The sequence below is a fragment of the Chiroxiphia lanceolata genome, chromosome 5 (genome assembly GCF_009829145.1).
Source record: "Chiroxiphia lanceolata isolate bChiLan1 chromosome 5, bChiLan1.pri, whole genome shotgun sequence".
NCBI classification, from domain to species: domain Eukaryota; kingdom Metazoa; phylum Chordata; class Aves; order Passeriformes; family Pipridae; genus Chiroxiphia; species Chiroxiphia lanceolata.
The window spans coordinates 2,444,302-2,468,892 of record NC_045641.1 but is presented as its reverse complement, the minus strand read 5'-3'; the positions used below and the strand labels follow the sequence as shown (position 1 = coordinate 2,468,892).

At 48.1% G+C, this 24,591-nt stretch overlaps 1 protein-coding gene across 1 annotated transcript in view; it reads right to left on the bottom strand.

Moving 5' to 3' along the window:
* The window catches only part of PLXNA4 (plexin A4), a 451,907-nt gene that overhangs the window by 417,771 nt on the left and 9,545 nt on the right, over positions 1–24,591 (bottom strand). The window contains 6 exon segments of the mRNA XM_032687463.1: positions 6,019–6,079; positions 6,081–6,190; positions 6,192–6,441; positions 6,443–6,713; positions 6,716–6,865; positions 6,868–7,270. Of these exon segments, the coding sequence (XP_032543354.1) occupies positions 6,019–6,079; positions 6,081–6,190; positions 6,192–6,441; positions 6,443–6,713; positions 6,716–6,865; positions 6,868–7,186 (1,161 nt within the window). The 5' untranslated portion in view covers positions 7,187–7,270.

The window sequence follows — 24,591 nt, the reverse complement described above, 5'->3', positions numbered from 1 at the left end:
TGTAAAACATGTACCCAAAACTCTTGTCCATCCAGCTGAGATGAACAAAAAGACCTATTGTGCAAGCACGAGTGGCAGACACTAGGATGACTTAGGATAGCCCAACTGGCAAGCAGGGACACTACAAGGTCTAACAAAACCAATAGCTCATTCCTGTGACGGAGTCATTCCATGGGAAAGCATCAGGATCACTTACAGAGCGACCCTGCCAAGAGGAACGGGCAGGGGCTGTGTGTGCAAAGATGTCAAAGCACCAGGATCACATGGATCTCCTTCCACACATGGATCTCCTTCCAAGAACTAAGCAAAAGCTAACATTCCCTTTTACCCCCGTCTTTCCCTTTTGTGGGAAAATGATTGGGGAAATGACAGACAGGGATGACAATTCCTGCTTTTATTGTACTTTTTATTGTAAGTGATTTTTTTCCCCCCTTGAAACGCTGCTTCCTTCCAGCAGCTCCAGCCTACATCCTTCTTTCAGGATGATCCTGTTTTTCTGTCCCCATGCTAGAGGGGAATGCAACAGCAAGGATGATATTCCCTTTTCTGGGAATGGCACTAAGATCCAGGAGTCCCTGGGCTATGTTTTACTGTGCCTTACCCAACCCTCCTGTAAAGCAGCATAATGCTGCTCCCCATCTTGGTGTCTCAGAGATTCTGTGTCTTGTTAACACCAGTGATGGCAAATCCAAGTCCTGGGAGGAAAGAATATCATGAAATAAGCTGTTATTGAAAAATCTTGGCCATATCACCACTGTGGCCTTACCAGGAGTCAAATTGACCATCCCATCCCATCACAAAGCTCTTCTATTACCTGAGCTAGAAAAGGCCCTTCCTAACCTGGTGACATGGAGCAGAACAGAGCCCCTGGATCAGCCCCAGTGTTCATCCTGGCTGAGGTGCTCGTGCTGCTCGAGGAAAATGCCTCTGCACCCAACTGGCATCCAAATGTGCCCAACAACTATTCATGGAAGGACTGATCAGGTTTGCCCTCTACAACCTCCTCCTGCATTCAGCTAAATCCCATCCCACAGCAGTGCTTGCTTGGTGGGCATCCAGGATGGGCAGGGCGAGGCAGGGGAAGCAGGAGGGAGCAGGACAGCAGAGTCCACTTGAGGAAGAGGTGTATGGAGGAATGGGACTCTCAGGGATCTCATCAGAGGCATCTTCAAAGAGGTTTTGGGGAACTACACACTCAGGCACCAGAAGCACGGGAAGCCTTTACAGCCAAGTCACTTGTCAAACGGTGACATGGGCCCCAGACATCTTCTTCTCTTAGCAAAGCATTGGGACCATATTGCCCAGCTCTTTACACAAGGCCTTTTGTTGGCCGGTCGGCTCTGAAAACATTTCATTTCTCCCCCAAGTGACAGCACTGCCATGAAAAACAGGAAGAGATTGAATACAGTAATTTAAACAGTCAGACTCCATTTCCTGCCAAAAGGAAAAGAAAATACCGGCAAGAAGGCAGGAGATAGTTGGGGACAGACACTTTGATTATCAGGCAGATATTTGTGCTGCGTATCCGGTGAAAGCTGCAGCGATGGAGGTGACACCTTTTCATCTCGGGGACTGGAGTCTGTTAGGCTGCAGGCAGCAGGTGATGCTGCAAGACACATCAGGCTGATGAGGAGACCAGGATCTCCCAGGAGAGCAGCCCTGGGATGCAACCAGCTCCTGAGCTGACAGCCAGGAGCACGTGCCAACAGCACGTTGGTTTGGGGCTTCACTGCGAGACAAAGGTCCAGCAAGGATTCATTCTCCTCTCCATCTCCCTTGACACCTTTGTGCTGCTTTGGGGTCAGTCTCCAGTACCCTCCTCTCTCCATCCATGTTTGTATGTCCCACACAGCCATTCACCTGATGCTCCCCAGGGTAGAGGGGAAGCCTCCCCTGCCTCCACTGCTGAGCATCCCAGTAATGGAATTCTCACTGGGCTTCAAAATGCACCTATTAATCCTATTTCATATTATTGATAATCAACAAATCCCCAATGATCAATTCCTGTACAAAAAGGGCACATTTATATCTCCATCCTCCTCTCATATTGTGTTTTTTTATTATTATTTTTAAGAAATCCAGTATTTCCAACTGTATCATGGAACCATGAAATCATAGAATCACAGCATGGTTTAGGTTGGAAGGGACCTTAAAGGTCATCTCATTCCAATCCCCCCACCATGGGCAGGGACACCTTCCTCTAGAGCAGGTTGCTCAATTACGAAGTCCATGAATCCTATTTAAACCACAGCCTTCTCAAGCCAACATGAAGTTTGTTTCCTGCTTTGAGAAGCCCATTTTTCCCCTTGAGAACAGCCCTTCCTTCTTCCAACACCCTGCACACACGTCCCTACACCCTCCCACTGCCCCACACATTTTCATGCACCAACCACACTGCAGTGGTCACTTTTCCGTGACTGTATAACAAAGCCTCGTGTGTCAAAGGCTTTGAAGGTGCCCTCTGACTGTATAAGCAGGAATGGCTTCGGTATCCAGAGAGGAGATTTGGATTTGACGTGAGGGAAAGCTTCCTCACAGCACAGGGAGAGAGAGGAACCTCCGTCGCCGGAGGTTAAGAACAGGTGAGACAAACATCTGTCAGGAATGTTTTAAGTAGGGCAGAAGGGCAAATCAGATGACCTCATAAGAATCCTTTTTTCCAGCCTCATTTTTCTCTGATTATATGAATTTTTAAGCGTTTGGGGTCAAGTGTACTCTTTAAATATTAGCTATTATCCTGCATTTGCAGAGAGATATTACCTGAAACCATTTATCACCTGAGTGAACATCACCAATTTGCAAATCAACTGCCCAGACATAAAAATCTATCATTTTTTCCCGATCTGTGCTGAAGATTACAGGGAGGACAGCTGTAACACAGGGATAGGAGAAGAATGAACATTGAGGATTCTCCATTCATCTCTGGATATTTACTTTTCCCATCCTGCAAATGCTTCTATCACACTACCAACATCTGCAACACGCACAGGAACTTGGCACAGGGGAATCACAGGCTCATTACACAGTTGTGTCTCCGTCTTTGCCCTCATATTGTGTTTGCAAACCAGGCCAGGGCAAGTTTCCAGGACATCCAGCCTTGCAGGGCATCTGGGGACTCAAAGCCTCCCGCTGCATGTTGACCATGAGACACAGTTTGTCCATCTCAGCTTACCAAGGTCCTGCCCAACCTCAAATCTCCCAGATCCAGCTGCAACCAAGCTGCCTGACCAGAGAAGCTACAGACTCTACTACCAGCAGGGCCAAGAGCACTGTTCTCCCACATCCCTGTAATTATCTGTGTGCATATTGCAGGTTAGGAGAGCTGTGCTGGGAATGGTCTCCAAGAGATTTCTCTTGCTCTGAAGTGGCCCTGAGCAAGCATTACATCAAGGCAGGAGCAGAAGAATCATAAAATGTGGATCCCCTTTGAGTCAGTTATTGCTCTATCAGAGATATTAGAAAAATGGAAGAATGTTTGTTACAAAAACCAGACCTGACCGGGCACCAAGAGGTGAGATAATGTGAATCCAGCTCCATAACCCTGCAGTAATACCACAAAGAATCAAAATAATAGAATGGTTTGAGTTGGAAGGGACCTTAAAGCTCATCTTATCCCACCCCTTGCCATGGGCAGGGACACTTTCCCCTATCCCAGGTTGCTCCAAGCCCTGTCCGACCTTGAACACTTCCACAGATGGAGCAGCCATAACTTCTCTGGGCAACCTGTACCATAGTCTCTATGTAAAGAATTTCTTTCTAAACTTTAATCCAAATCTCTCTCTTAATTTAAAATGCTCAGTGCCAGGCACATCAGCTGTACCCGTTCACATGCAGGATTTCGGCTGCTGAAGGTAGAGCAGCAAAGCTGAAGTTCGGTTCCAGCCTGCATCTCAGGAAGGTTAAGCCTCTATTTGCACCAGCAGGGAAACATTTGACATCCACACAAAACCAGGGAAAAGTCTCACTGATGGCTTTGTAATTGGTTTTAGAGCTGCTCCAAACACATGTGCTGAGAGGCAGAGCAGCAGCGCTGGGGACTGGCTGGCAACAGGACATCAGCGAAGGAAACAGGGCCCTCACAGACACATATCCAGGCTCCAAAATACTTCACCAACCATCAAATATTTTCCAAGCTTAGCTGCTGGACTCTGCAACCCCTTGCAGCAGCCAAGTCACTAATACCTCTTCCCTCGGGCAGCACAGCTGATCTCAGGCAGGGCTTGCCAGCAGCTCTAAGAAGGCTCATTTAAGGAGAGGACAGCCTACTTAGTTACTGGGAATCAAACTCTTCAGACTCCCTTCTTTTAATTCAAGGATCTCCAAGGCTCTTTTACAGCTTAGCATTAGCATCTCTAATTCACAGGGAAGAAATATACTCATAGATATGCTCTAACATTTTTTTTCCCCACTGTGTCACCCAGCCCTTGGCTCCTTGTCCTCTGTCCCACTTCTGCAGTCTGGTCCCTCCAAGTTCAGTCTGAGACATCAGTTTTCTTGGTTTGGGACTCACCCCAAGGGACACAAGAACTGTTGGCCTTTTTGCTCCTGTCTAGAGCCACAGAAGCCAGGACTGAGAGGTTTCAAACCTCCTAATTTGAGAGGTCCAATACTGCAGACATTAGTATGGAGCACAAGCAGAGCAGATATGCAAATGCACGGAGAGGCTTAACAGCCCAGGAAAGAAACTCCAGTGGGAAGCTCCCAGCTTAAATCTAAAGGCAGCTCTTTGAATGTGCCGAGGCCTTGCAGCTAAAAAAAAAATCAAAGCCAGACTTGGGCACAGCCTTTCTCCCTGTGCAACACTCCAGTGGGAGCTTTACAGGTCCAGGCAGGAGATCCCAACTAAAATGAAGGACTTGTCCCTCCACAGATTCAGTGTGGGAACGAAGTGCAAGGTCAAGCAAGGACTCTGAGACACTGGTGTAAAGGGGAATTAAGGCAGAGTAAGGCAGGATCAGTCTCCCTGCAATGAAATTCCCACCTGCATTCCTCTTGGTCCTTCCTTGTCCTGCCAAGGAGCATCAGGAATCCTCCGGCAGAGGAGGCTTGAGCACAAAGGAGAGCTGGAGCGACCCACATCCTGAGCCCTGCCTGCCTTGAGATTATGGGGCAGGAAAGCACTCTGGCATTCCTCATATTCCCTTTTCTCAGACTTGAACTTGCCTCTCACTTGAAAGAGCTAATTAAGGCTGGGAATCAAAGCCCGGAGAGGCGGCTCTTCCAGCCCGGCTCAGAGCCGGCCCTAACGCCCATGTCTGTGCCTGCTGTCAAAGCCAGCCCCAGGCTGGAGGGGCTGAGGCACGTTCCTGCCACGACACTCGAGTGAACCGACAGAATAAACCAAGACAATTTCCTCAGACCGTTTGTAGGTCAGCTCGACGAGGCTCTTCCCCAGTCCTGCCCTTAAATCTTGCAGTATTTAATCCTTGATCTGCAGCCAGGCCTTAATTTTTCAGAGCAGAGGCGACGCGGAGCTGGCTGGAGACCGGAAGGAGAGGGGCTTTGATGGTTAATGACCAGTGCTCCTCAGCCCTAGAAGAAATGAAGCCCTGGCCTTGCAAAGCTCCCTGAATAAATCCTGCTCCAACTCCAGCCCAGGGAAATAAAACTACACCAGTGCACACAGAAATCGGCACAAGCCGTTGGCACTCTCTAGGTCCTTTTGGTTTAGGTTTGAGCCAAAACTGCTTTGGGTCAAAATTATTTCACCCCTATGATTGGCACAGTGAAGTAATTACAACAGGTAAATTCCTCCTGAAGATTTCAAGGCCCCTTGGTTTAGCTCATCAGCAAACACAACACATTTGTTGATACCTTCATTAGCTTGTCCATGGGCAAACTGAGGTATGAACTGGTTAAATTGGGTGGTGTGGTGAGCTGGAGGCAGAGCCAGGACTGGGACAAGGCAGTTCCAGCTCCTTGGTCCCTGTTTTAATGGCTGAGAGACTTGGTTATCTGAAGACAAGACCTGTGAGCACACAAGGAGGTAAAGTTTGGGTGCTGAGGGGCTTCACTTACCGCACTGCTACAGGGAATGTCCTTGACTTTGAGCCAGGCCAGATCTAACGTCCCCTCCCCTGTAGCAGGACTGCAGTCTGTCCTTGATGCGGTCGTTGATCTTTTTCAGGACAAAGATGCAAAGAGCAGACTCATCCAAGGACTTCATCTTCCTTTTCTGCCCCTTGGAGAGAGACTGTGAAGAGGATATCCTCAGGGCCAACCTCCAAAGACCTGGCTAAGATGGCTCCAGCCTTAGACAAGTAGGCTGCCTGGAGCAATCTGTATTCCACCCCGTTCTTCTCACAGCCAATGGGCACCTCCACATAGGAGTTAAAGGCTGTGTCCTCCTTACAAAGCCGGACCAGCTTGGAGGTATAAACCTGCTCCTTCGTGGTGGAGCCAGGTGGTGAGATCATCTCAGGCTGCAGAGTCAGGAAGTAGAAAGTTCCCGCTGCTGAAGCCATAAATGTAGTAGATGTCGAAGTCAGGGATGATGGTAAAGGTGTCTGAGGGGATCTTGATCATAGAGGCCACAAACTCATCATGAAAGACATATGCAAACATCCCATCCGCCTCGGAGTTCTTGGTGAGCTTCCTGCTGGAAATAGTGGGGAAATACTCCGGTTTCCCGTCCACGGCGGTGGCGATGAACAGCTTGTCATCCATGTTGCTGTAAGAAACAATGACTCCAAAAACAGAGCCACTCTCATTCACCCAGAGAGATAATGCTCCTTCTTGTGGAAGGGCTCCCCGAGCTTGAAGAGGTCATCCAGCCTCAGCAGCTTGCAGATGCCCTGGTACAGACTCCCACAGGCTATCAACCGATTCTCCTTGTAGTCTATGAGGAGCATTTTGTTTATGTTGGGGGTGTCAAGGGTTCGTTGCAGGTTTGGACTATCCTGGGCGGATAACACTTGGGATTGTCATCATCAGGACCAGTCTCGTGGGTCACCAGGACCTTCAGGTCACTGGAGAGTTTGTAGATCCTGTTGACGGCCCCCAAGTAAATGTGCCCAGTTCTTTCGTCCACCACCAAGTGGTTGAAGTTTCCCTCTGCTTGTTCTCCAGTGAAAGTGATGAAGGGCCTCTTTGGATGGAGTGGCTGCTGTCTGGCAAGAGGTGACACTGTGGTGGACAGCAGGAGGTGAGAAACCAGGCAAGTCCATTTCCACATGGCCGGTGACATGATTAGAGAGGTTTGTATTCCCAAGGGAACAGGATTAAAAGCGGTAAAATTCTTCAAAACACCAATTCCCCGGCAGATTTTGTCCTACAAGCAAAGCAAAAAGAAAACAAAGTACATTACTGTGGAGTATTCCTTCCTCCTCCCCCTTCACGACCATGCCATCATCAGAGCTTATTTAATTGCTAATCCTCCCTTTCTCGACTCTGAGCTCTCTACTTAAAACCAACAAAGGGAGCCTCCTGTAAGAAAAGATGCTGGTAGAAAAGAGCAGAAAATCACACAGCAGAGTCATAAATCAGCGCCCTTTTCCTCTCCATCACTCACACACATGCCCCACGGTGCAGCACAAATATTCCCTGGAAGCCAGAGAGGTGCAGAAGGCTCATGGCGGGAAAATCAACCAGCGCTGCTGTTTGTTTGAACATGATCTCTGGGGCTTCCAGATCAAAGCTGCCTCGTGCTGGTCCAGCCTGGAGCACAGACACAGGAGCTGTGCTGTGCCAGCTGCCACAGCCACATCTACGAAGGGCAGGAGGCCAAGCACAGAGCAAGATGAGCACTGGGTCTCCTCCCTCCCCTGGGTTCTCACCACGAGACCACTCTCCACTCACTTCACAGCCAAGAAAACATCATCCTGAAGAGAGATACAGCTCCCCTGGGAATCTCAGATGACTGAGGAGAAAGGGGTTGCCTACCTATTAGCAGTAATAAAGTCTAAAGGGCCGTGAAGTAGGAAAACTAATGACCCAAGGACCAGCCTGGTGATTTTCCAAAGAGAGGCATGAGGGATTCCTTGCACCACTCAGTCTCTTAAAATTTCCCAGGTTTTAACCAGGATGTGAGAGCAGCATGGGGTTCAAACAGCCTCTGTAATTTGTTGAGCACATCACTATACCCCATGGAAACACATCTTCCTGCTCAACACATCCATCGGCTCCCTTTCTCTTCACTTTTTTGCTTCTGCACCAAGACCAGGCTTGGCTTTTAATGGCCCCACAGAATACATGGGAGATGAAGTCCTACCACCTCAGATGTCACAAGCCAAGCTCCTCAGTGAGTGATGACCACACAACTCTTGCCACTGGTGGCCAGGCTGAGGACACAAATTTCTCCTCCCTCCATCCCACTTTAACATCCACATCAGAACTTCACAAAGCTGTCCTTGATCTTAAAAAGAGCACAAGGCAAACCCCAGCCCCGCTCCTGCAGGCCAGTGTCCCATCCCCTCTGTCACAGAGTGACTTTGCTGAAATCGAGGAGTGATGACAGCCAGGCTGGCACAAGTAGGAGGTAAGGAAAAATCACTGTTTGTAGATCCCAGCAGGGAGGAAGATGTGACACAGGTCTGGATTTGCAGCTTTTTCAAATCTGTGCAGCTCTGCCAATGCCAGCAGGACTGAAAAATTTCCTTCAAGAAATAACAGAGAGAATAAATCCCGCATTCTTTTGACCTGTAGGCTGATTAGATCTGATAGTGGAAAGGGTAAGTCTGGGCTTGTAGAGCAGCCACCACTTTTATGCCACCCTGAATATTTCAAAATTCTCACAGCAGCCAGAATTTCAAAGCTGTCGTATGATCACCTTCACCTCCCACTGCCCTCCCAGCCAGAGCAGCCGCAGGCACTGGATGGATGATGGACAAAGGTCATCCCACATTTACTTTAGGCATGTTTACCCTGTTCTGCTCTGCCTTTCTGGTCAAGCAAATATTTAATAAAATCAAGCTTATACTGCAGAGTTTGCAAGACTGCCTTGCAGGCTCTGCAGGGACAGGCAGGCTGGTCACGTAGGCTTTTAATAACCTTTAATATGATAGATGGAGCAGGGGTGGAATGAGCTTCCCCACACACAACCACTCTTTCAAAAGAGCCCCTCCTTGGGAGAGCAGCAGAAGAGGGAAGCTGTCCCTGTTTGAGTCCTGTGTTCAGAAACATCACGTGGTGACCCTGAACACCAGCCCCTGTCACTTATGAGTTATGATCCACGTTTCTAACACACTGGCATGATTGGGAACTACATAGATATAGGAAGAAATTATTCTTTTCAAGTACTAAAAGATAATTTTTTACCCCAACATTTTGCTGTATTTTGCCATGTTTGCTCTGCAGAGTCAGCACAGCTGCAGGGCAGGGCAATGGAAACTGTCACAACCCAGAGACTGAAGAGGTAAGGAACAACCCCTCTCTCCAAGAGGAGCCCTCTGCCCAAAGGTCACCACAGCACCAGGACAACAGACCTGCAACAACAGGAGGAAATCTGCTCATTAAAACAAAGAGCCAACACAAAATCAGAAGAGACACACTCCAGACATGAAGTCTTCAAGGCCCAAGTAGGTGAGAATCGGTTTGAGGTGAGACTGTCACTCCTAGAGGAAGGGAATGGCAAGGAAAATCTTCTTGGTCCCTCCCAACTCAAACCATTCTGTGATTCCTCCAGGGAAAGACAGCAAATTGACCTGGAAACCAGAGAGACTCCAGTGAGAAACTCCAGGAAGGCTGGATGAGGAGTCCCTTTAGTAGTAGACAAGGGTACTTCAAAAATACTGAACCTCACAGAGGAAGATGCTCACCTGGAGAGAAAAGGGTATCAACAGTCTGAGAGCACCAATAGCCAGCAAGGACACACAGGAGCCTTTTGGGACAAAGCAGGGAGAGCAGGGCTGTCTTCCCATTTTCCATCAGCCATCTGAGTGGCCCCAGGAGCAGGATTTTCCCTCTGCACATTCCTCTCCCATCTGCTCGTACTGTTTGCCCTGCACCCTCTGTCCTGGAGCACCAGTCAGCCCTTGAGCCTCTGAGGGCTATAATTTATAATTTGGCTCAATTAATAAATAACAGCAGAGGTCAGGGGCAAGGAGGCCTGGATGTTTAACTTGCAGAATAGAGCAGGTTTTGTACTACCCCTGAGAGGATGCACTAAGGAGAATTACCCATGTCTGGATAGCAGGAATCACAGCAGCTGGGGAGACAAGTAGTCCAGTGGCACAGACATACCCAGCCTCTTAGGCTGCTCAAATTACAAGAGAGTAATTATATTCTAAAAACAAAGCATATAAACCAAACGCCTCAGCCAGCAGGCAGTGGGGTCTGGGCTTGGGTTCTGAACTGGATATTTCCAAAATAAACCCAAACTGCCTTCCCACAATGACCAGGCTCACTGGCCTTTTCCACCAGCGATGCCATGACCCACCATGTAGGGTTCCTGTGTGAGATCAGATCACCCCTCTACGTGGCTCTCTGCCCACAACAGCCTCTTCACCAGCATATTCAAGGGCCCTGGGAAGGTCACAGAGCAAATCCAGCTCTTTCAACAGTGTTCCATCCATGGTCAGAGGAAGGTCTCAGAGGCAGCTCCCACAGAAGATCTCACACCACTCTCTTGCCTGTGGAACTGGAGGCTCAGCTTCATGGCTTGCAAATAACACATTCCCCATAGGATGCCTTGAATTCCCAGAGTTTGGATTGAGAACTGTTTTCCTCCTGAAGGACAGAAAGTTATGATGCTGCCCCACAGTGTGGTTACATTTTTAGTGTTATTGGCCATTCCTAGCAAAGGGTAGAGACCACTGAGATAGAGGATTCTACTCAGGGCTCTCCAGGACAAAATCCCAAGACTCCAAAACATGCAACTCCGTGGTAAATAGGTGGGGCACCTGGATAAGAAAAGTTTGGATGTGAAAAAGCCTAAGAGGATTAAACTTTCCTAACTTCTTTTAGCTCTGGTTATTAGATGGTAAAGTTAGGGAATGATAAATATATCCTCAAAATGCAGCAGGTTTCAAGGGGACAAAGTCAAGAAGGAAGAGCTATGGATGAGGAGGTAGGAATAAATCAAGAATAAAGAGGACACAAAGGACTGATCTGTCAAATGAGAGGAAGAGAAGGACTTGGGACAAGTGTACAGGGAAAGAGAGAAATGGGACATTCAGTTTTGACTGACAATCTCACAAAAGCCATGGTCATGTTCCTGTACTAGTGGCTGGAACAAATCCACCCCACTCCAACGACAGCTCCCGAAAGAAATGTGTCACTGAGTGAACATGGGAGACAACAGCATCTCCCTATTTCACTCTCACACACACACAACCCTCCTGCCACCAAAGCTGGCAGACAGAGTCACCTCACCAGGTGCCCTGCCACGGTGACACGTTGGCAGCAGGGACACTGCAATGTCAGCGGCACGAGGAGTCACACGGGACAGCCTGGATACAAAAAGCCATGGAAGAAATCCCACCCTGGGTCCACCTCCAGCACATTAAAACCTAGAACACAAAAAAAAAAGTGCTGAAAACAGCACTGTGAGGGGAAGGAAACCCACCATGTCGTTCTGTACAGTGGGTCTGGCACAACCCCGAGTCCCACGGCTGGTGGGATGGACTCAGGGAGTTCTCCACCAGGCAGCACCTGGCTGGAGGGAGCCAAGAGCACCAGGACCAGCGGACCTCACAATCGGGACAATTCCAGTGCACGGGCTGGGGGTTAATGAGGCCCAGCACTAATCAGGCAGCACGCTCCTCTGTTTACTTTTGCTGCACTCAGGCACAGCCATTCATTTCCCGGGATGCTGACGAGGCAGACGCCCAGAGCCGGAGCCAGCACAGAGCAATTCAGCACCAAGTGCAGCTACACAATCCTTTAATCTCATCTAAAGACTTTTTTCATGGCTTCTTTTAATAAACCCTGATTACCGTGGATAGAAGCTTTTCTCTGGGAGCCAACGCGGCGAGAAAACTCATACAGAGACATTGTCAACAGCTTCCCCAACAAAGCCCGGCTTCTAACTTGGGCTAAATCCTTTCTAACTTGGCCTAAATCCTTTCTCCCTGAACTCACAACCTGTCCAAGCTGAAGAAGTCTCCCTTTGAGGACATCCCACACCAGAGCATCTTTCTTCAGAGCTCCCCGCAATGAACAGATCCCAGCGGAAGCTGCAGCTTGTCCCAAATAAAGAGATTAATTTCAGGAGTGGTTTGTTTGCAAGGGAATTAAGCTACAGCAGGACAACACAGCCTTCCTTCATCACACAGATTATTCTCCTCAGGCACTCAGATGCTGCCCATCACCTTGTTACCTGTGTCTGTGCCAGAAGAGTATTAAACAATGGGATTAACACATGCCACGAGTGGGACTTTCTTCTTTTTCTCCTGATTCCCCCATGTGATAAAATGCATGTGAAAACTTCCTGCACTTCAGACTTGGTTGCCTATCAGCAAAAGCAGGTCAGAGCTGTGCTCCTCTGTGCTTGGAAGGGAGAGCAGGAGGCTTAGTAATGATTTCTCAGTTCCTCCAGGAATTTGCTACAGAGACTCGAACGAAAGAACACAAATATTCAGTGTCACAGAAATGAGAATGGAGTTTTGAGGTCACGGAAATAACCTACAAATCCAGAGACCGGAGTTAAACTCTCTTTTCTGGAGCAGACAGGGATGCTGTAGAATCATGGAACATCCTGAGTTGGAAGGGACCCAACCTTCCAACAACTACACCCTCCACGACACAGGTAACAGTATTTCCCAGTCTCCTGAAAGCATCCTGAGGATAAATCTATTAAAATTATTGCTTCTCGCAGTAACTGGGCAAATGTAAACCCCCAGACAACCAAACTATTTTAGCAGGAGCACATAAAGTCATTGATTTTAACCAAACCATGCCACAACAGTGCCTAACTTGGTCGATATACCTTCAGGAATGTGTGCATGAGATCAGACGGATCCAAAGCACTGGAAAAAGTGAAGTATTGCCAAAATCCAGAGTGTCAGGTTGACTTCTGTCTCAAAGTCTCATTCTTGCCCCCAACAAAGTCATTGTACAGTCCTAGGACTCAGTTCTCCCCGGCACAAAGCTTTCTCTGCTGTATTTCCCCAAAGTGCAGCTCTCATGGGGTTGGCAGTGCCAAGCTGGCCAAGAAGTTAAAACAGTGTGGGATATCCCTTTGGCCAGTTTGGGGCAGCTGTCCTGGCTGTGTCCTCTCCCAGCTCCTTGTGCACCTCCAGCCTTCTCCCTGGCAGGGCAGGAGGAGCTGAAAAGTCCTGGAGTTGGTATAAACACGACTTAACAACAACTAAAACCATCAGTGTGTTGCTAACACGACTCTCATACCAAATTCCAAACACACCATACCAGCTACAGGAAGGAAATTCCCTCTATCCCAGCTGAAACCAGGAGCACTTCACAGTGAGGAGACCCTGCTCAGCTCTAGGCATGAAGAGGAACAAACACAGTCACTGGCCCTAAAGGAATGATGAATATTGAAAAGAAAATGAACTGGGTTTTATCCCAGCAGGTCTCCCCAGCTTGTGTCAATGACAGCATTTTAGGATTGCCTTTTCCTTCCTCAGAAGCAAAGCTTATGCTCACACATTCCCTTCAAGGCTTTGGGGAAGAGACCCCAAACGAAGTCTTTAAATTTTCCAGGTCTGGTTCAGGCAGGACTCCTAAAACAGTAGGGAAGAGTCTCTGACCTCAGCTTTCTCTGTGAGTCAATAGGCAGCTGTTTTCTTGCTGGCTGAGGCTGCTCAGCACAGTTTATCTTGCATTGGATGCCAGTGGGTGGATGTTTCCCCCTTCTTGGCAATCTTGGGAAGATCTGTGAGACACAAGTCCTCTCTCTCAGGCTGAAGTCTTGTAATTAGCACTATATAAATCCACAAAGAGCCAAATCTCAGAAGACAGAGACTGTAACACAGCTTTCTCCTGAAAGCCTGGCAGAGAGAGTAACTCCATATTCACAGTGACTTTGTCATCACTGGATATTTGACTTTCTACATGAGACACTGGCAAGGATAAAAGGTGGGACTTAAGGGAAAAACAAAACCTTTAGACTTCAATCTACTGGTTGTTGGAGCACCAAGATCTATATTGGAGGTGAGGAAACCAGCAGCAAAAAGCCAGGGGAGAATCCCCAGTCTCTGAGATTTCACAACATACTCAAAAGGCAGCTGGAGCAGGGTGGTCTGAGAGACATGGGGTAAAGCATCAGGACTGGGAAAATCAGAAGTGATACCTGGATCATGGAACCACAGAATGGTTTGGGTTGGAAGGGACCTTAAAGACCATCCTGTCCCAAGCCCCTGCCATGGGCAGAGACACCTTCCACTAGACCAGGTTGCTCAGCTCCTGGATGATTATGGGGAATAAAGTTTGTAAGTAAAGCTTCAGAGGGATGTAAAGCCAGTGGGTTTGCAGCACAGGATCAGGCATTCTGCAATCCAGATGAGCTTCAGTTACCAGTGACCAGGGCTTGCTGGTTCAGAGCAAAGGGAAGTTGTCCCAAATGAAGAGTTCACAACTGGCCAGGTCGAGGTGATTAATGCAGGGCACAGCTATGTCCTCACAGAGAGCCAGGATCCCCAAGAGAAGGACTATCAATCCTGCAACTACACCAAGCCTTGCAGTCAGAAACAGGTTGGGCACACAGCAGGAGTAGGAACATAAAGAAAATGCTGTTAACAATACTGTACTGCTGGGAGGGAAGAGTCAGAGGTGTGGTAATTTCTCTTCAGTGATGCAGAGTTTGCAGCAGAGGCGAGAACAGAGTCTCCCTTTGTGCTTTACTCAGCATAAAATTTCCTCCTTTCATTTATGGCAGGTATCCAGCCCTTTTGGAGCAGCAGCAGCAGCCACTAGCTATGGATGGGGCCAGGGAAAAGATCTGACACAGCAAATTCTTCATCTTCAGCTTCTCATGTCAGCGGCTAAAGAGAGCAGAGGAGTGAGTCCCGTAAAACAGGGGTGGCTGGACCATCTCAAATCCCAGCCAGCTCTCCAGTCCAACACACACATCACCACCAGTGGGAAGGAGCAGTGCTGAACTGGCATTTGCTCTCCCAAACCTAAAAGAAAGATCAGTTTACTGCAATCATTAGCAATATTTTTACAGTGGCATCCGTACTGGAGATTAAGGGGAAAAAAATATTAGACACCTCCTTGTTTATTTTCTCTTTGCACTTCCTGACTCTGACCAAACTCCTAAATGCTTCTGAGGGAGGGTTTAGGCACCTATGAACCTCCTGGGTAGACATGTTATTTTATCACTCTGCCTTCTATGTAACAGCTATTCCAGCAACTGGTCTCTGTCTTTCAGCCCTCAAGAGGTCAGATGAGGTCAGATGAATCTTCTTCCATGTTTCTGTAACACCCAGAGCAAGTAGGTCCCAATTTGGTAGTTCCAAACTTGCACGTGTCAGCTGAAGTAAACTACTTCTGCTATCTCCAGGAGCTTGGAAAGAGTCTTGAAGAGGTGTCAGAAAGCTGACTAGTCCATACTTCTGCCCCAAAGCTCCCCCTCCCAAATTCCAGGCATCTTCTGCAGATATGAGATTGCTACAGAGCACAATCTCTTCTCTACAAACAAAACAATACAGCACCAAATAGGTATTTTTTGAACAGTACTAATCTACTGCATGCTTTTCTTGGCTTTCCCTTCCAAAGATAAAAATTGCATTACAATTGTTTATAATTTTTAACCATTCTGACATAACAATGCTTTTTGTGAAGTTCCAAATGAAGCAGGGCTCAGAGCAGCTGCTGTGCTCAGAGCAAGACTCTCTCTGAGAATAAACTACCAAGATCAGACCAAACAAGAGATGTCCTCTTCAGAGACTCCCCCTCAGAGCATTTTGCTTAAAAGCTTCTGTCCCCACTTGAGTTGGATTTTTTCAGCAGGGAAGGGCAGCTGAGCTGCCCCCAGATCCAAAAGACAGAGGCAGGGACAGGGCTGTGGTGGAGAGCCCCGTGTTTGCCCAAGCAGGGACATCCAGCTGAGACACAATTTCCAACCCAGCAGCAGCACTGGGGATGGACTCTCCTCCCTGTGCTGAGCTGTGATGAGGCAGTGTGGGCACAGCCCTGATAAGCAGCAGCTTTGCGAGGGTTTCAAGGGGAAAAAAAAAAAATAAAAAGCAGTCTGAATCCATCCCACTACAGTCCCCTTATGTCCCTTTTTACAGATGACACAGGACGACCACAACAGGCACTTTCAGCAGAAAATCAGCAGCAAAACTCAACCCCCGCCCAATTTCAAAAATAAATACCTGGATAAACTATTACTAAGCTGCTGTAATTTTCTCCAGCAAAATCCAACCCCCATTAAAAAAATAAATACTTGAATAAACTAAGTTGCTGTTAATTTTCTCTTCCAGTGACTTTGTCACAGCAAGGCAGGACAAGCCCAGCTTCTGCCAACACACACAAAGGCCAATGGGAAGTTATTCTTAGAGCCCTGCCCGGCTGCTGCTGCAGGATAACTAATTCCAAATCGTGCTGGAGAGTCTCAAGATACTGCTGAGCTGGACAGGCACCTATGGCCAGGATCAGAGACAGGCAGGAGACAGAGCAGTGCTCACATGGGTAAAAAAGATTAATCACATGCTATGTTTGTTAACAAGCAGATTAGAAGAGAGCTGCTGTATACACACACACAGGCTGTATTTGCAAGGAGGTACACAAACCCATCCTGTACAGAATGCAGGCACATTTATTTTTGCACAAAATTATGTAATTCCAGTGCAGGGCACTGTGTGCATGCATAATTCCAGCCAGCATTAGCAGCAACACCTAGAGCTCAGGTTGGCTGACATGTTCCGTGCCAAGGCTCAGTTTTAAGGTCCCAATTACTTTGACAGACCTGAACCACTCAGGGGACCTTTTCCTGAGCTCAGTGTCTGCCTGGGGCTGACATGGTCGTGGAAAGCTGCATTCACAATTACTTGGCCGATGCTGAAAACTAAATTAGGAAAAAGTTTTAGCAAGTTACTGATTTTAATTTTTTTTTTCTACATTTGACCTCAGTTGTATTCTTTCCACTGCCTTGCTGGAAAGCTGCCATGCTTTGGAGCAGGTAGTAAAAACTGGGAGGGTACTTCCCTTCTGAACATGATAAAAGTCTGTCTGAATTTCACCAAGTTACAGCATCTAATAACACATATTTGCAAGGAAAGATTTTGCCTTTTCCACTGGTCCTAGGATGGATCAGACAGCACTTGGGCTACCAACACAGGAGGAGTAGGACATGCTCCTGATGAGCAACCTGGTCCAGTGGAAGGTGTTCAGCCCATGGAAGAGGATTGGAACAAGATGATTTTATGATTCCTTGGCCACCACTCAATCCCAAGATTCTCACAGCAGAGTCTCAGTCCCCTGGTTCCTTTCAGTAAGTTAATTGTGGTGCTCAATATATAATTTATCACACAGTTATATGAGATATAATACATAATTAATATATAATATGTTATAGATCATACATTATATGGAATATATCAAATATAGCATGCAGTATAGAGTATATAACAGCCCAAGCTGGGTACCTCCAGGATCAGGAGCAGTAGCCCTTATTTACAGATTATTCCCATATATGTTAAATCCACATGGATGCCCTGGGAGCATGGGGTGGCACAGAGCCTGATGACATTAGGCTGCTGTTACTTTGCCTTCCCACCACAGCTCACACCAGCACATCACACCTTGTCCCCAAAGGGTCTTTCCAGCTTCCCCCAGTAAAATAACACATTGCTGCTTGCAAGGGCAACCAGGAGCTCTATCAAGGTGTCCATCCTAAGAGCACAGCCCCACATCCAGAATTTTCTGTGTAGAAACACCTCAGGGAGACAGAGGTCCAGCAGGATGAAGAAGAAGTGTCAGAGGCCAGGCTGGACAGGGATTGGAGAAACCTGGGAAAGTGGAAGTTGTTCCTGCCCATGGCAGGGGGTAGGGACTGGGTGAGCTTTGAGGTCCCTTCAACCCAAACCAGTCAATGATTCTCTGACTTGGCCAAGGTCACACAGAGCCAGCAAGACAAACACAGAGCTACAGCTCTGCTGTAATTCCAAGCTCACTGCCACAGCAACAACTATTTGCAGCACCAGGGGACCTCCTTTGTCGCTGATTTTCTCTGTTATCATCTCCTCTTGTGCACGTTTCAGGACCACACATCCTAATGTCTCCAGAGTGACAGATTCCCATCAGTCTTAAACCCATCCACTGCACCAGCACTTTGCCAGCATCAGCAGAATTAGTGGCATTACACACTCGAGTGTCGTCGTTGGAACTGCTTTAAATAGTTCTCTGGTCACCATGTTCAGCTGGGAGTGTGCATGGATGCATCCAGGCTGTCCTGAAATGATAGGGCACAGAGTCCTGCTGCTGGCACCCAGCCTGTGGGGCTGGGAGAGGGAGGGAGGAGGTGTCTGACCAGGCCACTCTGCTGCTAAAGCTTTCTGCAATTTATCCCTGTGCTTCCAACCTCGAGCGGAGACACTGCCAGGCTGCCATCAAGCAGTGGCACTATGTTGGCAGCTTGCTGCTGCTGCTGGTCCAAAACACCCATATAAAAGGTAAAATCTCCCCTTTTCCTTCCATAAATATCTCCCCTGGGCCACTCAGACATGGATGGAAGCTGCAGGTGCCCTGTACTTCACAGCTCTGACCCTTCGTTTGCACAAATCATGCCTAGTGCTAACAACAACCCAACAAATCACCCCAGAGCAGCCACAAGGAGGGTGATGCAATTGTTTTACCTCTTTGCACAGCCTCATAATTGCAGATCCATCACCACAAAGCATTAGCTGTGTTAGGAGAGGTGTTCCACAGAAAGCCCAGCAGCAGAAAGGGGCACATGAGCCCATCAGTCTGCAAAAGACAGTTCATGGGTTAGTAACAACCAGGGGGTTCAGATCTTGGTTGTGCTACCCAGAAGAAAGTTACTTGTTTGCTTGGTCAGCTGTAAGCAAAACTCTAATTTCATCCAGATCCCAACACCATCTGCTTTGTTCATCTCTGCTCACACAGGCTAAAGGCACCTGTGGCTGAGACAAGGGTGTTTTCATTTTGGGGACGTGGAAAGGTCATCTCTGTTCATAAAATCCTGCTCATAGGAAATGGAGGCCTCGATAACACACAGGTTTTAAGACCTGAAGAAACACTATAAAGCAGCTGCTCAGGTGTTGAAAGAGTAAGACCCACAGAGGACTGGATCCATGTGCAATCCAGCCCCCCAAGCCACACTGCAGATGGTAAGCCTGCCCTCCTGCTCCCACTCATCCCTCTCTCCAAAACAGAACTTGTTACACTCTTCCCTCACCCCACAGAACCCCACAGCTGCACTTTGAGTGCCACACAAGTCTCAAATGCTGTAAAAAGCTGTAGACCTGTGCCCATGCACCTCTGCCCTGGGGGATGCAGTCACAGCTGTTCCCACACAATGTAGGATCATCCTCCCTGCTCAGGGAAAGCATCATCTGTGCTCCAGCCCCCAGGGGTAAAGGGTTGGAGGACACAGTGCCTTATCCTGGCTCCTGCATGACCTGGACACACAGCTTGGGGCCAGCTGGGCAGGTTTGGGTGGCTGCAGTTGGATTTTAATGACATGAGGCATCCACTCAGACATGAGGCTGGGCTGAAATTTGCCCTTCATTCGAGTTAGAACCTGTAACTCTTTTGTTTGGACTAGAGGAGAAAAGGCAGGTGGGAAGAGGGAGGGAAATGAAGTTTAGGTTGGTGGTGGTGGCATGAGGCTGAATGTCACATTGGTCTGTACCTGGTGCTCTTGGGCTTTTCGGGGTAGAGCTGGGGAGTACATCCAGGGGCCACTTCTGGGCCTATCTACTTATTTTAGCTTAGTAAAACAAAAACATAGTGATAAACAGAAAAAAAGGACTTCTCCTAAAAGAAGGACTATTGGTAAGGGCATGGAGTGATAGGACAAGGGGGAATGGCTTTAAATTGAGAGACATTTAGATCAGATGTTAGGAAGAAATTCTTCCCTATGAGGTGGGGAGGCCCTGGTACAGGTTGCCCAGAGAAGCTGTGGCTGCCCCTGGATCCCTGAAAGCGTCCAAGGCCAGGTTGGACGGGGATTAGAGCAACGTGGGATATGGAAAGTGTCCCTGCCCATGGCAGGGGTGGAACCAGATGATCTCTAAGGTCTCTTCCAACCCAAATCATTCTCTGATTCTCTGAAAAATCAACAAGTCCACGTAGCAACTCCCTTGGCCAGATTTCCTGTGTCAGTGTCAGCAAACACGACTGGGAGCACGGCACCAAACCACACTGCAGCAAATCCATGGTCACGGCTCACCACCCCGGGCACACCAAACCCTGCCCTGTCCTCTGTGTGCCTGCAGTGACTAGGAAATCCCCAGCAGCTGCCTGCAGGAGGGAGCCCACAGCCCACAGCTGTGCTCCTGCCAGACACCCAGCGCCGAGATAAAAAAAAAAAACCGCAGCGGCAAACACAGGTGTAAAATTGCAATTCAATGGGTTATTAATAACAAGACATTTCTTCTGTGGCCATCTGCATCCCATACACCCCCACTAATCCGGCACTTTCCTCTCCCAGCTATAACGCTCTCTCAGCCTCTCATAATTCCCTTTTTTCCTCTGCCTTCAAGCCATGCAGGAAGGTAACGCTCAACAGGCGGTTTCCCCGCGACAGCCCGTGCAGACAGACGTTGTGCCAAGCACCACGAACTCAGAGCAGAGGTTTTTTCTACCAAGGTGCCAGAAATAATACAAATAAACTCTCTTCTCTCCCTGGCTTTATATCTGCAGCTCCCACACATCACTACCAGCAGGGCTTTAAGACTAAAACAGGCTGGGGCCTACGTGGCCTGAATTTATTCTGGAAATTTATCTCTTCTTGCTGAAAGCTCTGTGTTTGCTTGATCTTCCTGCCTTCCAAGTCCTAGAAGTGCCACATGTTGCACAGCTGGATTCCTGACAAAGAAAGAAAACAGGAGGGAAGAGAGAAGAGATAGAATTATATATTATATATATATATATATACATGAATGCAATGGCCGAGGGTTTCAAAAGTCGCCTGTGAACTTCAACAAAGTAGCTTCAACTATCTCCAAGGGACCCATGAGCAGGAAGAACAGAGGTCTTGAGCTTCCAAAAATCTGCTCTCCACAGGTAGAAGAGGAAGGAAAAGGAAATGGGGCTCCAAAGGACTTGCTGCTCTGAAGGCGCTCAAGGCCAGCTCTTGCAGGAAAGGATTTGCAGCAAAAACCATATCAGGGAAGGCTGGAGATAAGACAGCCAGGAGGAAGAAGGACAGATCTGTGTGGTAGTAAGGAAAATAATGAGGATTTTAATTCTCAAACTTGGGGTGTGACTACTAAAATAGAATGTGTTTGCCCAGCTCCAGGAGAATTTGTACAGGGGAATATCCCTGAGCTCCAGCATAGCTCATGGACCCCACAGACATGGGCAGCAACATCCACTTCCAGTGACAAGTCAATAAAGCACAGAGAGCCAAAGGGAAGAAAGTCTGTTCATCTTGAGCACATTAAAAAAAAAAAATCACAGCAAAGGAGAAAATGAAGAAAATGTTATATCCTTTGAAATGGAGTATTGCACTCTGCAACAGGAGGGAGAAAAAAAAAAATCAAACCCAAAGTGAACTAGAGATTCAGTTCATAAACACAAGAGAAGGTCAGCTTCCTCCTCACCAATAACTCAGTCCCACAGGAATCCAGCTTGGTATTTGATATAGGGCAGATATTTGATTCCTTCCTCTGCTGGGGAGGCTGACACACACATCCTCCATCCTCCATCACCACTTCCCCACCACGTCCCAGCCCTGCCACGGGCCACCTCAGGTCCCTCCTGCCAACCACCCTGCTTCAGCAGCAGCATAAAACAGTGTAAAATCCTCTCCTCCTAATGCTGGGCTGAGGAAGGGATTATTTTTCTCTGTGTTTGAGAACAGGCAGTTGCTGTAAAACCTTCTGCCTCAGCCCAGCAACAGCGAGACCTTGGGAGAGGCTAATTATGGGTGGTGAAATAAGTCACCCACTGGCAGAGAGCAGTGGAGAAGAGACAGGAGAGCACAAACCTGCACCTGGAGACCTTTTTGCTTATTATAAAATAAAGCTGATTCTGCTGCCTGTGTTACCAGGGAAGAAGAAGCAAAACAGGAGAGGAGACAACCCCAAGTGAAACCAAGAGGCAAATCACCGAGAGAAAAGCCTTCAAGCATCGCACTGTAACTTTTACATAACCTCATGCAGGTATGGAAAAGCATCAAAATTATCCTCCACACACACAAACATCTGGAAAAGAGGGGAAGCAGAGCAGGAAAGGAGCCTGTGTGACCAGGAAGGCTGTTAACTGGGGGGAAATATGGACCAAAGCATCCTGTGCATCGACCAGTGGGAGCCACGGAGACGTCTGCGTGAGCAGGAGCCCGTGCACAGCCAAGGACTGGGAAAGCAGATTGTCACGGAGTTGCAATCTGCTTGGGATGTCCTCCAGGCTCGTGGCACCTTGTGCTGCCCCACTTGAGTGCTCCTGGCCCAGCTCCAGCCGAGCCACTTGGAGGGATGAGAAGCGGTGCGCAACCTTCATCCCCCACCCCTGACAGCCCCCCAGAGACCCCTTTGCCATCAGCAGAGCCTGGACCAGCACCTTCTGAAAAGAATTAAAGCAGCCAAGCTCAATGGAGCCACATTCCCAGACACAAAGGTTTGTCCAAGATTGCTCTATTTATTCTCAGTTCTGTGGCGGAGCAGAAACCTCAAACTCTTTCCTTTCTTCCCTCTCCTCCCTACAAGCTGGAAAACACCCTCTCCCACCAGCTGACCAAGGAATGCTGGGAAAAAAGGAGAACTGGGCTTGTCCTAAATCCCTCTAACTCTGGCTTGTGTGGAAAGGCTGCTCTTCCTTCTCCAGAAATCTGGACCTGCAAAACCTTTCCTGAACTGTGAGGGGAAACTTGGCAGCGATCTGTGAAAAGTGCAGGGTGAACAGATTGGCATTTTCTAACCATGTGTAGTTTGCATTTGTGTGTAGCAATGTGCATATAAATGTGTATTTTTATGTATATGTATAAAACATACACACACATATATATATATATATATATGGATGCACGTAGTCGTATTTAAGGAAAAAGAGACCACAACTTCCACTGTGAGACAACGAGAGAGCTGGAAACGTGTGGGCACCACGATGCAACTCAAATCTCTTGCTTACACTGCGGACAATCAAGACTTCTTCTCTGAAACGAATGAAAAAAGGGCTCAAACAGCTGGAAAAGGGTGATGCATGTGAGAAACTGCCTTTTTTTGTTTTGGTTTTTTTTTTTTGTGGCTCATGCATTGTAAAGTGTGTGTGTGTGTGTGTGTGATGAGTCAAAGTCTGAGGGCCGCCTTGTGTCAGCCATTGACTGTGCCAATGACAGCAGTTCCCAACAGCCTTTAATAACACCACTCACAAAATCCAGAGGGGGAGGAAGATAAGGGGGGAGCAAAACGCTTCCCTTGCAGGCTGGTGCACAAACCATCCCCTCTCCTTGCCAAAATGTGTTACAGGCACCCGTTGATGGCTCCGTAATTGCAGCCCACGCTCAATGTGTTGTTCTAAGAGGCAACAGAGAGCACAGCCGGGAGAGGAACTTTGGAGCACGGGAGTAAAGGGGGGGGTCCCATGTCCAGGAGGATGTGGGGATGTGCTGGGGTCAGGTAGGAGTGGAGCAGGTGGTGATTTGGGGGGCTCATCCCAGTACAGCACAGGATACCTCCCCATGTTCACACTGCAAACACCCAGGTTTGTACTGGGAAGCAACCAGGAAACAAGAAGTCATCTCTGCTTCCAGGCAGAATAGATAAAACAAGGAGAAATATGTACAGGACACCTATGAATACACAAATCCTGCTGCCCACCTGTGCCTTGATTCCCTTGTATGAAGCGGGGAAATAAATCCCTACCAGGTCTCGTGGATGCTGGAATGTTCCTGGAAGGCTGGAAGGCTTGTGAAGATGCTAAAAATCCTCAGCTTACTCCAGATTTGGAAAGCTTTGGGAAGAGCTTTGGAGTGCATCATGTTCTGATTATTTACTTCTCCAAGCTAAGGAGAGACCCACTTCACACACCACCTCCTGGAGAGGCGGAAAAATCAGGCGTGTAAAATAAGAAGGAAATGGGAATCGACTTGATAGCTCCTTCCCCTTCCTAATGGGTAATACTTACCTAATTAGGCCCGCTTGCCATCTCCTTTCCTTGCTTTCTCTGAGACATTATGCAGAGAGGAATTTGTCCTAAAAGTTGTTGCTTTCATTCGGAGGCGTCCCCTTGAGCTGTTTGCCTTGCTGAGGCAGGCAAGGGCAGCAACTCCATCATAAAGGAAAAAAATCCTTCCTGAATGGCTCTGAGAGGTGGTTTAAGCATCCAGCTCCTACTGCTCTCTCACCTCCTTCTCCATCCCTGACCCAGACAGAGGGAGCAGCTCCAAGGGTGCCTCGTTCCTCCTGCCCTTTCTTGGTCAAGGGGAGCAGCTCTTGCTCTCGGAGCCACCATGGAGGCCAGGAAGGGAAAGCCAGAGGCTGCAAAGATTCTCTGAGTCCAGTGGTCAAAATGAGTCTTCCCTCAGCAGGCTTTTGGAGAAAAACCTGGGACTGAATGGTCTCA